The following is a 17465-nucleotide window of genomic DNA, read 5'->3' as shown; positions in this document are numbered from 1 at the left end:
GCGGACGCAGGAGACAGTTAGAGCCTATTAGCACTGGGTATTATGGAATGCAAAGGCGGGAATTTAATGGCAAAAAGTTCAAAAATAGCAGCTATTACTCTGACGCTAAGACATATGGCTTTTATTGACTCTGGCTTCCATTAGTCCAAGGTTTACCTGCTAAGCGTCTGTTTAACAGCAGTGTCATATGACTTCAAGCAGAAACGTATAATGGGACAAGTCTCTTGACCTCTTCGTCACTTAATGTCTCCAAAGAAACAAAAAAAAAAAAGTGTTTGGAGAGCCGGCAGAGCTTATTAATATAATGTGTTTAATTAGTTATTTACGACCGCACAGTTTGAGATTAATGTATCCCAGGAGAATAAAATTAGACCGTGACTTGGGGTCTCCAGCCCTGGAACACATGTGATTTGTGATACTGTATTGTGCATCCTATAAATATTCATAGACGGGTAGTAAAAAAAAAATAAATTATCATATAAAATGCTGTTTCCTTGGCTCCAAAGGAAAAGAAAACGAAAGAAGTAAATGTTCTGCATCTACAATAATGTTTAAATAAACTCCCGGTAATTTACGGCTCCTGCTCCGGGCCGGGGGCAGCACTCAGACCTTGCTGGCCGTGATTTAGTAAACGTCTGAAGGTTATGAGGGGGGTAGAAAAGAAATGTAAATGTTAATTGGGCATTTAGGCCTCTGTTTGTGTTCCAGTTTATCGGGTTAAAGTTATTTATTAACTATTTCAAATAAAAAAATTAAATATCACCGTTATTACTGTTGGCGTCAAGTTGGAAGGTGTTAAAGGGACAGTCACTCTAGAAGTTTTAGTCTGCAATATTTTGTGGAGTTTTCTAAAGTAATCAATCTTGCAAATATCTGGTGGAAAAAAAAGGGTGTTCATTTTCTTTAGATCTCTCCATGTTTGCAATGAGATTCATGGGGCGTGGCTTAATTAAAGGGATGGAATTTATCGCCCCTGACCTTCATTCACTGCGGCACTGTCTCCTTTTCCTGCCTTCAATTCTTGGAACAGTCTTTCGAAATGGGCAGCACGGTGGCTCAGTGGTTAGCAACGTTACTTTGCAGCGCTGGTGTCCTGGGTTCAAATGGACAACAACTGCCAGGAGTTTGTATGTTCTCCCCGTGTTTGCGTGGGTTTCCTCCGGGTTCTCAACTTTCCTCCCCCAATCCAAAGACATACTGTTAGGGAATCTAGATTGTGAGCCCAATGGGGACAGTGATGATGTATGTACAACGCTGCGGAATATGATAAGAAACGCATAATAAATAAATACAATAAATAAATAGGAGGCTCTCCGAAAAAGGGTAGATCTACCCAACTCCAGGAAGAAGTGTAACTTCCTCTGACTCCATGCCAGAAAAGTATACATGCTGACAACTAATGACGCATGTGAGGACACAGCAGCCTGCGAAACACAGCAGCAAAGAGAGAAGGTGGGAAAAAGATGGCACAAATAGGGACAACAGATCAGGGTACATAGACAAAAAAAAGGGGGACTCAAAGCCAAATGCCATAAGGCTCTGTTCACATGCGTATTCGGACATCTGGTTTGTCTGTTTCATTTGACGAATAGACAAACAGAATAAGTGATCTACCGCCTCGGTTATGCAAACAGAAGCAGAGGGGGTCACATTGATTAATCTAGATTCCATCCGGGTTCTGGTTTTGAATGAAAGAAAAAGTTTCTGTGCTAAAAAAAACAAAACATATCCCGTAATAATCACTCTGGCCCCGCTGCTTCCCTTTGCATAACTGATACGAGTCACTTATTCATTGTGTTTGTTCCAAAAATATCTCGGATAGAGAAATTTTGCTGGTGCAAAAATTGAATTTTTCCAGTTGATCAACCTCCTTTAAATCTATTTACAGTGGGGAAAAAAAGTATTTAGTCAGCCACCAATTGTGCAAGTTCTCCAACTTAAAAAGATGAGAGAGGCCTGTAATTGACATCATAGGTCGACCTCAACTATGAGAGACAAAATGAGAAAACAAATCCTGAAAATCACATTGTCTGATTTTTTTCAAATTTTGGTGGAAAATAAGTATTTGGTCAATTACAAAAGTTCATCCCAATACTTTGTTATATATCCTTTGTTGGCAATGACAGAGGTCAAACGTTTTATGTAAGTCTTCACAAGGTTGACACACACTGTTGCTGGTATGTTGGCCCATTCCTCCAGCAGTGATGTTTTTGGGCTGTCGCTGGGCAACACTGACTTTCAACTCCCTCCAAAGGTTTTCTATAGGGTTTAGATCTGGAGACGGGCTAGGCCACTCCAGGACCTTAAAATGCTTCTTACGAAGCCACTCCTTCATTGCAATGGCGGTGTGCATGGGATCATTGTCATGCTGAAAGACTCAGACACGTTTCATCTTCAATGCCCTTGCTGATGGAAGGAGGTTTACACTCAAAATCTCACGATACATGGCCCCATTCATTCTTTCATGTACACGGATCAGTCGTCCTGGTCCCTTGGCAGAGAAACAGCCCCAAAGCATGATGTTGCCACCCCCATGCTTCACAGTATGTATGGTGTTCTTTGGATGTAACTCAGCATTCTTTCTCCTCCAAACACAACGAGTTGTGTTTCTACCAAACTGACCATATGACATTCTCCCAATACTTTTCTGGATCATCCAAATGCTCTCTAGCAAACTTCAGCCGGGCCCGGACATGTAATGGCTTAAGCAGGGGGACACGTCTGGCACTGCAGGATCTGAGTCCCTGGCGGCGTAGTGTGTTACTGATGGTAGCCTGTGTAACATTGGTCCCAGCTCTCTTTAGGTCATTCACTAGGTCTCCCCCGTGTGGTTCTGGGATTTTTGCGCACCGTTCTTGAGATCATTTTGACCCCACAGGGTGAGATCTTGTGTGGAGCCCCAGATCGAGGGGGATTATCAGTGGTCTTGTATGTCCCATTTTCTAATTATTGCTCCCACAGTTGATTTCTTCACACCAAGCTGCTTGCCTATTGCAGATTCAGTCTGCGCAGCCTGGTGCAGCGCTACAATTTTGTTTCTAGTGTTCTTCGACAGCTCTTTGGCCTTCACCATAGTGGAGTTTGGAGTGTGACTGTTTGAGGTTGCGGACAGGTGTCTTTTATACTGATAACAAATTCAAACATGTAACAGTACTACAGGTAATGAGTGGAGGACAGAGGAGCCAGTACTACAGGTAATGAGTGGAGGACAGAGGAGTCTTTTAAAGAAGAAGTTACAGGTCCGTGAGAGCCAGAAATCTTGCTTGTTTGTAATTGACCAAATACTTATTTTCCACCAAAATTTGAAAACAATTTCTTTCCAAATCAGACAATGTGATTTTCAGGATTTGTTTTCTCATTTTGTCTCATAGTTGAGGTCTACCTGTGATGTCAATTACAGGCCTCTCTCATCTTTTCAAGTGGGAGAACTTGCACAATTGGTGGCTGACTAAATACTTTTTTTCCCCACTGTATCAAGATTTTCTATGAAAAGAATAATACTTCTACACATGGAAGAGCACAAAGCCGTAAATTAACTGCAAGTTTGAGCTTTCTCTCCTGTTATAATTAACTTGTTACGTGTCCCCGCAGATAATATTACGTTGCAGTACTGCTTTCAATTTCCACCTGTCAATCAAAGGCAGGAAAATTGCTCCACCTGTACATGACGGGTGTCAGGGAGTCATGAACCGCTATCACCATCGGATTAGGTCACTTCCCCATGTGCTGAATTTATGAGGCAATAAGAAGCCAGTCTTCTGCAGGGGGGGAGAATTACCCACTGGGTCTCCAGTGGGGGCAAATTAAGGAAAAATGGTCGGTATGCATTGCGGGTCCCAAACTGGACACTTGTGTCGCCCTTCAGGCCCGTCCATTTTATGGCATGGAAATCCGGTACCTACAGATCACTAATGGCAGAATCCCAAAAAAAAGTTTTATGCTGATCTAAAGATTAGTTACAAGCGCGAAGTCTGAGGCTACACAGCTGATAAGAAGTATGGCGATATTTCCTCGTCATCATATGCGTCCAAATCATTACAGGGTTGGAATGTATCAGGGTTATATAAAAAGACTGAAAGTCAAATGTAATAAAAAAAAAAAAATGTTTTAAAAAATATAAAAAAAAAATAACTGAAAAAAATGTAAAACGTTGAATCCCCTACCTCCTTTTCCCATTAGAAAAATAAATAAATAGTAAATATATTTGGCATCACGTATAACAGTCCAATCTATGAAAATATAAAATTAATTAACCCATACGGTAAACGTATGGGCCCCCCAAAGAAATGCAATCAAAAAGGGATCAAATTGTCCTAAGTAACCCAAAGTAACCCGGCAAGCAAAAAAACAATCCCTTGCACTGCTCCATCCAAAAATGTTACGAGTCTCAGAAAATGGAGAAACAAAACAAAGTTCAAATTTATTCTTAATCACTAAAATATAGAAAAAAACTAAGTGAGTTTGTTATCACCACAATCGCCATAAACTCACCCAGAGAAATATGTCGTCAGCTCTTTTTTTTTTTCCGCACACAATTAATTACATAAAAAAGAAACCCACAAAGCAAAGGCAGAATAGCATTTTATCATTATTCATCGCACCTGGATTTTTTTTTTCTTATTTTTCCAGTACATAATATGGGAAGGTGAATGGTGTCATTCAAAACTACAACTCGTCTTGCAAAAAAAAAAAAGAAAAGCACTCATACAGCGATATGGAGAGAAAGATAAAAATGTTATGTCTCTTCTAAGAAAGGAAGGAAAAAAGTAAAACGCAAAAATTAAAAATGGCCTGGTTCTAAAAGGGTCATATATAAAGGGTTGTATGTACGGGGTTGTATATTATAGGTCATAGTTAGAAGGTTGTAAATAAAGGGTTGTACATAAGGCTCACACCTCTCCTGAAATACTTTGTGCCGCTAGGAGAACTGGTTCCAGCTCCTTTTTACTTGTCTGATCAATTCCATTCTTTCCTATCCGTATCACACGCAGTCTTCTCACCATATCATATCACTCTCCTTTACTTAAGATCTGAGAGGGGCTTTATCGATACATGTTTCACTGTTGATGGATTCTGCCACCACCATGTTCGACGATGGGGATGGTGTTTTCAGGGAGATGCGCAGTGTTAGTTTTCTGCCACACATAGCGCTTTGCATTCAGCCCAAAAAAGTTCTAGTTTTGTCTCATATGATGATTCGAGGCGATCAGGAGTCATAAAGTGCCCATAAGGGAAGGGGTGAGCATATATCCTTCACCCTGAGACGATTTGACAAAGTCACAAAGTGACACGCGGGTCAAGCTGGCACTATGGCGACACTGCCCGTGGAGGAGACCGGTCTCGGTGTAAATTTCTAATAATTGGTCAATTATAAATATTCACCAGCGAAAATTCTGCCAGTTATCTCAATAACACAAGCCAGGCCCGGATGAGGCTGCACAGCACTGAGGTACGAGACATCTTGAAACATTTTCACCATGTGGAACATTTTATAAAAAAAATCCAGTCAAATCACCAAAATATCACTAATTAAATGTCAGAGCGATTACGAGAGGAACACAGCTGTTTGTAGGATTCGGCCGGGTTGGTGGGACGCACCTTTGTCGAGGTCACTTGAAACGTTCCACGTTGAGGTAGGCAGTAAATCAGCGCCGACTGTCAGCTCAGTTCCTGTGCGGGACAAAACAAGACATATTTAATATACATCAATTTATGGGCTGCCACTAAGTCTGAATATACGAGGCCGCAAAAATCTCCAGGTGAAACCGTTCAAACCCTATAGAGTTACCAGAAACTAATGAGATCTAACTAATTCCAGGGATACCGAGAGCTGGAACATGGGTGTGGATATAGAGGGTGCCATATACAGGCTCCTATATACAGACTCATAATTAAATAAACAAATATCAAAGGTTACATATAAAGTGCTTTATGTATGAAGGGGTTGTATGTAAAGGGTCAGATATAGACGGTGCCATATAAAGCGCCCTATATAAAGAGTCGTGTATAGAGGGTGCTATATAGAGGGTCCTATGTAAAGGGTCATACAAAATTAACAGATATAAAGGATTATATGCAGAGAGTGCCATATAAAGGGTCATATTTAAAGGGTTGTATATAAAGAGTTCCATATAAAAGGTCATATATAGATGGTCCTATATAGAGGGTCATATAAGGACAGTGCCATATAAAGGAACACATACAAAGATTCATAATTATATGATCATATATAAAGGGTCATAATTAAATAATTATATGTAAAGGCTTGTATACAGTGTCTTGAAAAAGTATTCATACCCCGTGAACTTTTCCACATTTTCTCACATTACATCCATACACTTAAATGTATTTTAATTGGGATTTTGTGATACCAACACTAAGTAGTAAGTATTTGTAAAGGAAATGATACATTGTTTTTTAAATATTTTGAAAATATAAATCTGAAAATTGCAACGTGTATTTGTATTCAGCCCCCCCAGTCAGTACTTTCTAGGACCACCTTTCGCTGCAATTACTGCTGCTAGTCTTTTGGGGTCAGTCTCTCCAGCTTTGCACATTTAGAGGTGACATTTTTGCCTGTTCTTCTTTGAACACTCGCTCTCGCTCAGGGAGATTGGATGGAGATGTCTGTGAGCAACAATTTTCACGTACAATGGTGGCCAAAAGTATTGGCACCCCTGAAAATCTGTCAGATAATACTCAGTTTCTTCCTGAAAATGATTGCAATCACACATTCTTTGGTATTATTATCTTCATTTAATTTGCTTGCAAGGAAAAAAACACAAAAGAGAATGAAGCAAAAATCAAATCATTGATCATTTCACACAAAACTCCAAAAAAGGGCCGGACAAAAGTATTGGCACCCTCAGCCTAATACTTGGTTGCACAACCTTTAGCCAAAATAACTGCGAACAACCGCTTCCGGTAACCATAAATGAGTTTCTTACAATGCTCTGCTGGAATTGTAGACCATTCTTCTTTGGCAAACTGCTCCAGGTCCCTGATATTTGAAGGGTGCCTTCTCCAAACTGCCATTTTGAGATCTCTCTACAGGTGTTCTATGGGATTCAGGTCTGGACTCATTGTAGCCACCTTAGAAGTCTCCAGTGCTTTCTCTCAAACCATTTTATAGTGATTTTGGAAGTGTGTTTTGGGTCATTGTCCTGCTGGAAGACCCATGACCTCTGAGGGAGACCCAGCTTTCTCACACTAGGCCCTACATTATGCTGCAAAATTTGTTGGTAGTTTCAGACTTCATAAAGCCATGCACACGGTCAAGCAGTCCAGTGCCAGAGGCAGCAAAGCAACCCCAAAACATCAGGGAACCTCCGCCATGTTTGACTGTAGGGACCGTGTTCTTTTCTTTGAATGCCTCTTTTTTTTTCCTGTACACTCTATGTTGATGCTTTTTCCCAAAAAGCTCTACTTTTGTCTCATCTGACCAGAGAACATTCTTCCAAAACGTTTTAGGCTTTCTCAGGTAAGTTTTGGCAAACTCCAGCCTAGCTTTTTTATGTCTCGGGGTAAGAAGTGGGGTCTTCCTTGGTATCCTACCATACAGTCCCTTTTCATTCAGAAGCCGACGGATAGTACGGGTTGACACTGTTGTACCCTCGGACTGCAGGGCAGCTTGAACTTGTTTGGATGTTAGTCGAGGTTCTTTATCCACCATCCGCACAATCTTGCGTTGAAATCTCTCGTCAATTTTTCTTTTCCGTCCACATCTAGGGAGGTTAGCCACAGTGCCATGGGCTTTAAACTTCTTCATGACACTGCGCACGGAAGACACAGGAACATTCAGGTCTTTGGAGATGGACTTGTAGCCTTGAGATTGCTCATGCTTCCTCACAATTTGGTTTCTCAAGTCCTCAGACAGTTCTTTGGTCTTCTTTCTTTTCTCCATGCTCAATGTGGTACACACAAGGACACAGGACAGAGGTTGAGTCAACTTTAATCCATGTTAACTGGCTGCAAGTGTGATTTAGTTATTGCCAACACCTGTTAGGTGCCACAGGTAAGTTACAGGTGCTGTTAATTACACGAATTAGAGAAGCATCACATGATTTTTCAAACAATGCCAATACTTTTGTCCACCCCCTTTTTTAGGTTTGGTGTGGAATTGTATCCAATTTGACTTTAGGACAATTCTTTTTGTGTTTTTTCATTGAAGATAAATTAAGGCTGAGTTCACACGATGCGTTTTTCATGCGTTTCCGCGGCGTTTTTGCAGTTGCGTAAACGCCGCAGAAACGCATGAAAAACGCATGGTAGAAGGGCAGCAATGTTCCCCAATGGAAATCCGCATGTGCTGTGCCCATGATGCGGATTTTTCCGCAGCGTAAACGCTGCGGTCAAAAATCCGCAGCATGTCAATTAATTTTGCGGAAACGCTGCTCTTTTGCCGCCATTGACTTGCATTAGACCGCATGGAATCCGCATCACTGTATATGTTGATGCGCTTTTCATGCGGTCTAATGTGCGGATGGTACCCGGGTGTGGATGAGAGGACTCTCATCCAGACCCAGGTACCATTAAAAAAAAAAGAATAAAATGAAAAATATATATATTCTCACCTTCTGACGGCCCGCGCTGCGTCCTGCCGGCTTCCCACGCACTTCGCGGTTGAATGAAGGACCTTCGCTGACGTCAGAGTCATGTGACGGGTCACGTGACGCTGACGTTGGAAGGTCCTACAGTCTTCACTGCCGGCAGCCGGGACCGATGAAGCAGGACACCGGGGGCCATCAGATGGTAACGTATAGATTTATTTTTTATTTTTTGACATCACACACTATATAAATCCATGCCGGTTGCATGGATTTATATAGTGTGAAGTTGACAAGCACTTTCCAAGTGATGCTAAAATCGCTTGGGAAGCGCTTGTCAACCCGCATGCGGAAATGAAAGTGAAGACCGCTTCATTTCCGCATGTCCCTGGCAGGAAACCGCATGTACAATCCGCATGCGTTTTTTCCTGCCAGAGAGATGCAGAAACGCTCAGGAAAAAATCCTGAGCATTTCTGCATCGTGTGCACATACCCTAAATGAAGATAATAATACCAAAGAATTTGTGATTGCAATCATTTTCAGGAAGAAACTGAGTATTATCTGACAGAATTGCAGGGGTGCCAATACTTTTTGCCACCACTGTAACAGATTCTCTGAGATTTGAGTCTGGACTGTGACTGGGCCATTCACACACATCAAAATGCTTTGACATAAACTCTCTATTGCACTTCCGGCAGGATGTTTAGGATCATTGTCCTGCTGGATGGTGAATCTATGTCTCAGTCTCAAGTCTTTTGCACTAACAGGTTTTCCTCCAGTATTGCCCTGTATTTGGCTCCATCCATCTTCCCATCAACCCTGACCAGCTTCCCTGCCCCAGCTGAAGAAAAGCCTCCCCACAGCATGATGCTGCCACCACCATGTGCAACGGTGGGGATGGTGTTTTCAGGGTGATGTGCAGTGTTAGTTTTCCACCACACAAAGTGTTTTTCATTTAGCCCAAAAAGTTCTACTTTGGTGTCATCTAACCAGAGCACCTTCTTCTACATGCCATGTAGGGAACACAGCTAGCACGTGGAAGAAGGCGCTCTGGTCAGATGCGACCAAACTAGAACTTTTTGGGCTAAATACAAAGTGCTATGTGTGGCATAAAACTAACACTGCACATTACCCTGAAAACACCATCCCCTCCGTCAAACATGGTGGTGTCAGCATCATTAACAGTGCAGTATACATCAATAAAGCATCCTTCAATATTTATTCTTGTACTTCTCATTGCACGTTCTTTCCTAAAGTTGATATAAAGGAAAAACATGGCTGCTTTCCTCCAAAAACAGCACCACATATGTCTGCAGGTTGTGTGTGATATTGCAGCACAGCCCCATGCACTTCAGATTCCAGTAGAGGTTCACTAAACCTCCCAGAACTCAGTAGTAACATTATTGATATAATGTTTTACATGTCAAACAGGATGGAACTACATTATATAAACATGAATACTGTATAAATAACCAAATGTTCTTCACATGCCCCCGAAAAAAACAAAAGCACATAGTTCCCCTTCTCTTCCCAACTTCCATGCGGCATATTTTCTGTATCGGAGCAGACAATGTCCCCTATTGACATTTTTCCACCCTGATCTTATCTTCCTCCGGGCTTCATCTCTCCATGAAGTTACAGTTTGATCTGAGCCTCCATTGTGTGGACTTTTATCATAAGACATAAATTAAGAAAATATATAAGACCACCCCTGAGATGATGACAGATGGTCCAGGGGCCCTGGCACCTCAACTATTCTGCTCCAGACATTCAATGCAATGAGGGACAAACTTGAGACAAGTTTTTTTTTTAGAAATATCTGGAAAGCTGGGTCCTCTGCTATCATGATGGGAGTTGTAGTTTTATAACAGGTGGGAAACCACTGCTCTGTCTGCACCGGACAATGATATACCGTGGTATAAGTTAGGGCATCACTTTACAGAAATGTGGGTGGTTCTTCACTTTGGACTCATGCACAAACACATGAGGATCAAAGGGCATGTGTCCCAAAATGCATTTTAAAACTCCTCAGTTATTTGTTTCAGGGGCATACAAAGAAATCCTAGCAAAAATCTGAATTTCCCCCCACCCCAAAAAAATTATCTATCAGAACTCAGATGCACAGGCTGAAGGGTGGAGCAAGCGGCTCCCTGCTCCATCATTGTGTTCAACTGTGTCTGCGTCCTGCTGAAACAGATGCAATCGAAATTAGGACCCCGGGGATGGGGGCAGGATTGTTCGACATCGGGCCCACCTGGGCTCATCAGCTCTATAGTGGCCACGTGATCTGTCGCCATTGGCACGGGCTGAAAGGTGGAGCAAGCGGCTCCCTGCTCCACCATTGTGTTCAACTGTGTCTGCGTCCTGCTGAAACAGATGCAATCGAAATTAGGACCCTGGGATGGGGGCAGGATTGTTCGACATCGGGCCCACCTGGGCTCATCAGCTCTATATGGCCACGTGGTCTGTTGCCACTGGCACGGGCTGAAAGGTGGAGCAAGCAGCTCCCTGCTCCACCATTGTGTTCAACTGTGTCTGCGTCCTGCTGAAACAGATGCAATCGAAACTAGGACCCCGGGATGGGGGCAGGATTGTTCGGCATTGGGCCCACCTGGGTTCATCGGCTCTATAGTGGCCACATAGTCTGTCGCCATTGACGGTATGCGACTGGTGATGACCCGCATAGCCGCCAGCTTTCGTGGATTGCCACCCAGCTTTCCTATATACCTATATGGTAAATTTGTTTTCTAATGCTGCAAAGTAACAGTCATCAAAGTGCAATCCCGTGCACTGGGTGCAGATCTCATCTTTATGTACCCCCCCGACACAGGGCCCCCCTCTATCAGCTACGCATCCCTCTCAGTCCCGGCTGCACCTGCTTCCCAATAATGTTCTGTGCTGAATTATTTTTCCCCAATTATCCCGACAATAAATATTTGACTTTGGCTGTCAGCATTAAGTGCCTGCTTTGCCTTTGGACACATCAGCGACTCCACACACTTCCTGAACGACTGCAGAAACGCTTATTATTTTCAGCCGCCTCTGGAGTGACATAAGATTTCCATACAAGGCCTATATTGTCCGGCGTGAGAGGGACAGCGGACCATCTGGACAGTGCCGGAGATTGTTTACACAAGTGTCAGCACGTCTGGGCGGTGCGGGGCAGCAGGAAAAAGGGAGATCTTCCTCCGCCATCGTGATGCTGAAGGGCATTGGATCCAACTCATATTTCGATATGGAAAACTTAGAAATTTGGTTGTACTGGTGGCAAATCTACCCACGTATTGGCTACAATAGACAGGGATGGGACAAGTCACCCTAGGTCCAACAGGAAAACATGGAAAGCAGACCCATGCTCATGTTCAGAACATGGAAAGCGTAAGGTATTTGTAGTTAGAGGCAATGTACACTATGATGACACAGTACAGGAATAATGCACAGAGTGATGTCACAGTACAGCAATAATGCACACAGTGATGTCACAGTACAGAGATAATACACAGTGATGTCACAGTACAGGAATAGTGCACACAGTGATGTCACAGTACAGGAATAGTGCACACAGTAATGTCACAGTACAGGGATAATACACATAGTGATGTCACAGTACAGGGATAATACACATAGTGATGTCACAGTACAGGGATAATACACACAGTGATGTCACAGTACAGAGATAATACACACAGTGATGTCACAGTACAGAGATAATACGCACAGTGATGTCACAGTACAGGAGTAATGCACACAAGTGATGTCACAGTACAGGAACAGTGAACACAGTGATGTCACAGTACAGGGATAATACACACAGTGATGTCACAGTACAGAGATAATATACACAGTGATGTCACAGTACAGAGATAAACGCACAGTGATGTCACAGTACAGGAGTAATGCACACAAGTGATGTCACAGTACAGGAACAGTGAACACAGTGATGTCACAGTACAGGGATAATACACACAGTGATGTCACAGTACAGGAACAGTGCACACAGTGATGTCACAGTACAGGGACAATACACACAGTGATGTACAGTACAGGGACAATACACACAGTGATGTCACAGTACAGAGATAATACACACAGTGATGTCACAGTATAGAGATAATACACACAGTGATGTCACAGTACAGGAATAATACACACAGCGATGTCACAGTACAGGAGTAATGCACACAGTGATGTCACAGTACAGGGATAATACACACAATGATGTCACAGTACAGGGATAATACACACAGTGATGTCACATTACAGAGATAATACACACAGTGATGTCACAGTACAGGAATAATGCACACAGTGATGTCACAGTACAGGAGTAATGCACACAGTGATGTCACAGTACAGGAACAGTGAACACAGTGATGTCACAGTACAGGGATAATACACACAGTGATGTCACAGTACAGGGATAAGGCACACAGTGATGTCACAGTACAGAGATAATACACACAGTGATGTCACAGTACAGGGATAATACACACAGTGATGTCACAGTACAGAGATAATACACACAGTGATGTCACAGTACAGGGATAATACACACAATGATGTCACAGTACAGGGATAATACAAACAGTGATGTCACATTACAGAGATAATACACACAGTGATGTCACAGTACAGGGATAATATACACAGTGATGTCACAGTACAGGGATAATACACACAGTGATGTCACAGTACAGAGATAATACACACAGTGATGTCACAGTACAGGGACAATACACACAGTGATGTCACAGTACAGGGATAATATACACAGTGATGTCACAGTACAGGGATAATATACACAGTGATGTCACAGTACAGGGACAATACACACAGTGATATCACAGTACAGGGATAATATACACAGTGATGTCACAGTACAGGGATAATACACAGTGATTTCACAGTACAGGGATAATACACACAGTGATGTCACAGTACAGGGATAAGGCACACAGTGATGTCACAGTACAGAGATAATATACACAGTGATGTCACAGTACAGAGATAATACGCACAGTGATGTCACAGTACAGGAGTAATGCACACAAGTGATGTCACAGTACAGGAACAGTGAACACAGTGATGTCACAGTACAGGGATAATACACACAGTGATGTCACAGGACAGGAACAATGCACACAGTGATGTCACAGTACAGGGACAATACACACAGTGATGTACAATACATGGACAATACACACAGTGATGTCACAGTACAGAGATAATACACACAGTGATGTCACAGTATAGAGATAATACACACAGTGATGTCACAGTACAGGAATAATACACACAGTGATGTCACAGTACAGGAGTAATGCACACAGTGATGTCACAGTACAGGAACAGTGAACACAGTGATGTCACAGTACAGGGATAATACACACAGTGATGTCACAGTACAGGGATAAGGCACACAGTGATGTCACAGTACAGAGATAATACACACAGTGATGTCACAGTACAGGGATAATACACACAGTGATGTCACAGTACAGAGATAATACACACAGTGATGTCACAGTACAGGGATAATACACACAATGATGTCACAGTACAGGGATAATACACACAGTGATGTCACATTACAGAGATAATACACACAGTGATGTCACAGTACAGGAATAATGCACACAGTGATGTCACAGTACAGGAGTAATGCACACAGTGATGTCACAGTACAGGAACAGTGAACACAGTGATGTCACAGTACAGGGATAATACACACAGTGATGTCACAGTACAGGGATAAGGCACACAGTGATGTCACAGTACATAGATAATACACACAGTGATGTCACAGTACAGGGATAATACACACAGTGATGTCACAGTACAGAGATAATACACACAGTGATGTCACAGTACAGGGATAATACACACAATGATGTCACAGTACAGGGATAATACAAACAGTGATGTCACATTACAGAGATAATACACACAGTGATGTCACAGTACAGGGATAATATACACAGTGATGTCACAGTACAGGGATAATACACACAGTGATGTCACAGTACAGAGATAATACACACAGTGATGTCACAGTACAGGGACAATACACACAGTGATGTCACAGTACAGGGATAATATACACAGTGATGTCACAGTATAGGGATAATATACACAGTGATGTCACAGTACAGGGACAATACACACAGTGATATCACAGTACAGGGATAATATACACAGTGATGTCACAGTACAGGGATAATGCACACAGTGATGTCACAGTACAGGGATAATACACACAGTGATGTCACAGTACAGGAATAATACACACAGTGATGTCACAGTACAGGGATAATACACACAGTGATGTCACAGTACAGGGATAATACACCTGATGATGACACAGTACAGGGACAATGTGTATAGTGATATCACAGTACACTGATAACGAGCACAGTGATGTCACCACACAAGAATAATACAGCTGATGATGCCACTATACAAAGACAATGTGTACAGTGATGTCTCAGTACATGGATAACGAGCACAGTGATGTCACAGTACTGGGATAATACACACAGTGATGTCATAGTACAGGAATAATTCACACAGTGATTTCACAGAACGTGAATAATGTGCATAGTGATGTCACAGCACACAGCTAATGCACATAGTGATGTAACAGTACAGAGAGTATACACAGCGGGGCACAGTTCAGGGATAGTGTTTGTACAATGATGTCACAGCACTGCCATAGTGTATACACAATTACTTCACAGTACTAGGGCTAATGCACACAGGATGTCAAAGCACAATGCATGTTGTGACGCTACAATACAGGAATAATGCACACAGCAATATCGAAGTACAGGGTGAATACACACAGCGATGTCACAAAACAGGGATAATACACACAGTGATGTCACAGTACAGGGATAATACACACAGTGATGTCACAGTACAGGGATAATACACACAGTGATGTCACAGTACAGGGATAATATACACAGTGATGTCACCGTACAGGGATAATATACACAGTGATGTCACAGTACAGGGATAATACACACAGTGATGTCACAGTACAGGGATAATAGATGTCACAGTACAGGGATAATATACACAGTGATGTCACAGTACAGGGATAAAACACACAGTGATGTCACAGTACAGAGATAATACACACAGTGATGTCACAGTACAGGGATAATATACACAGTGATGTCACAGTACAGGGATAATATACACAATGATGTCACAATACAGGGATAAAACACACAGTGATGTCACAGTACAGGGATCATGCACACAGTGATGTCACAGTACAGGGACAATACACACAGTGATGTCACAGTACAGGGATAATACACACAGTGATGTCACAGTACAGGGATAATACACACAGTGATGTCACAGTACAGGGATAATACACACAATGATGTCACAGTACAGGGATAATACACACAGTGATGTCACAGTACAGGGATAATACACAGTGATGTCACAGTACAGCGATAATACACACAGTGATGTCACAGTACAGGGATAATACACACAGTGATGTCACAGTACAGGAGTAATGCACACAAGTGATGTCACAGTACAGGAACAGTGAACACAGTGATGTCACAGTACAGGGATAATACACACAGTGATGTCACAGTACAGGAACAGTGCACACAGTGATGTCACAGTACAGGGACAATACACACAGTGATGTACAGTACAGGGACAATACACACAGTGATGTCACAGTACAGAGATAATACACACAGTGATGTCACAGTATAGAGATAATACACACAGTGATGTCACAGTACAGGAATAATACACACAGTGATGTCACAGTACAGGAGTAATGCACACAGTGATGTCACAGTACAGGGATAATACACACAGTGATGTCACAGAACAGGGAAAAGGCACACAGTGATGTCACAGTACAGAGATAATACACACAGTGATGTCACAGTACAGGGATAATACACACAGTGATGTCACAGTACAGAGATAATACACACAGTGATGTCACTGTACAGGGATAATACACACAATGATGTCACAGTACAGGGATAATACACACAGTGATGTCACATTACAGAGATAATACACACAGTGATGTCACAGTACAGGAATAATGCACACAGTGATGTCACAGTACAGGAGTAATGCACACAGTGATGTCACAGTACAGGAACAGTGAACACAGTGATGTCACAGTACAGGGATAATACACACAGTGATGTCACAGTACAGGGATAAGGCACACAGTGATGTCACAGTACAGAGATAATACACACAGTGATGTCACAGTACAGGGATAATACACACAGTGATGTCACAGTACAGAGATAATACACACAGTGATGTCACAGTACAGGGATAATACACACAATGATGTCACAGTACAGGGATAATACAAACAGTGATGTCACATTACAGAGATAATACACACAGTGATGTCACAATACAGGGATAATATACACAGTACACAGTGATGTCACAGTACAGGGATAATACACACAGTGATGTCACAGTACAGAGATAATACACACAGTGATGTCACAGTACAGGGACAATACACACAGTGATGTCACAGTACAGGGATAATATACACAGTGATGTCACAGTACAGGGATAATATACACAGTGATGTCACAGTACAGGGACAATACACACAGTGATATCACAGTACAGGGATAATATACACAGTGATGTCACAGTACAGGGATAATACACACAGTGATTTCACAGTACAGGGATAATACACACAGTGATGTCACAGTACAGGAATAATACACACAGTGATGTCACAGTACAGGGATAATACACACAGTGATGTCACAGTACAGGGATAATACACACAATGATGTCACAGTACAGGGATAATACACACAGTGATGTCACAGTACAGGGATAATACACAGTGATGTCACAGTACAGCGATAATACACACAGTG

At 42.2% G+C, this 17465-nt stretch overlaps 1 protein-coding gene across 1 annotated transcript in view; it reads right to left on the bottom strand.

Moving 5' to 3' along the window:
* ROR1 (receptor tyrosine kinase like orphan receptor 1) overlaps window positions 1-17465 on the bottom strand; it is a 308028-nt gene that overhangs the window by 122582 nt on the left and 167981 nt on the right. Inside the window, exon 2 of the mRNA XM_073643816.1 lies at window positions 5599-5670. Within this exon, the coding sequence (XP_073499917.1) occupies window positions 5599-5670 (72 nt within the window). The remainder of the gene's footprint in view (window positions 1-5598; window positions 5671-17465) is intronic.

This window comes from Phyllobates terribilis, unplaced genomic scaffold (assembly GCF_046119375.1).
Source record: "Phyllobates terribilis strain yellow unplaced genomic scaffold, ASM4611937v1 Scaffold_8__6_contigs__length_399053987, whole genome shotgun sequence".
Lineage (NCBI taxonomy): Eukaryota > Metazoa > Chordata > Amphibia > Anura > Dendrobatidae > Phyllobates > Phyllobates terribilis.
Note: the sequence above shows the minus strand (reverse complement) of the source record. Positions and strands in the feature narration are given on the sequence as shown.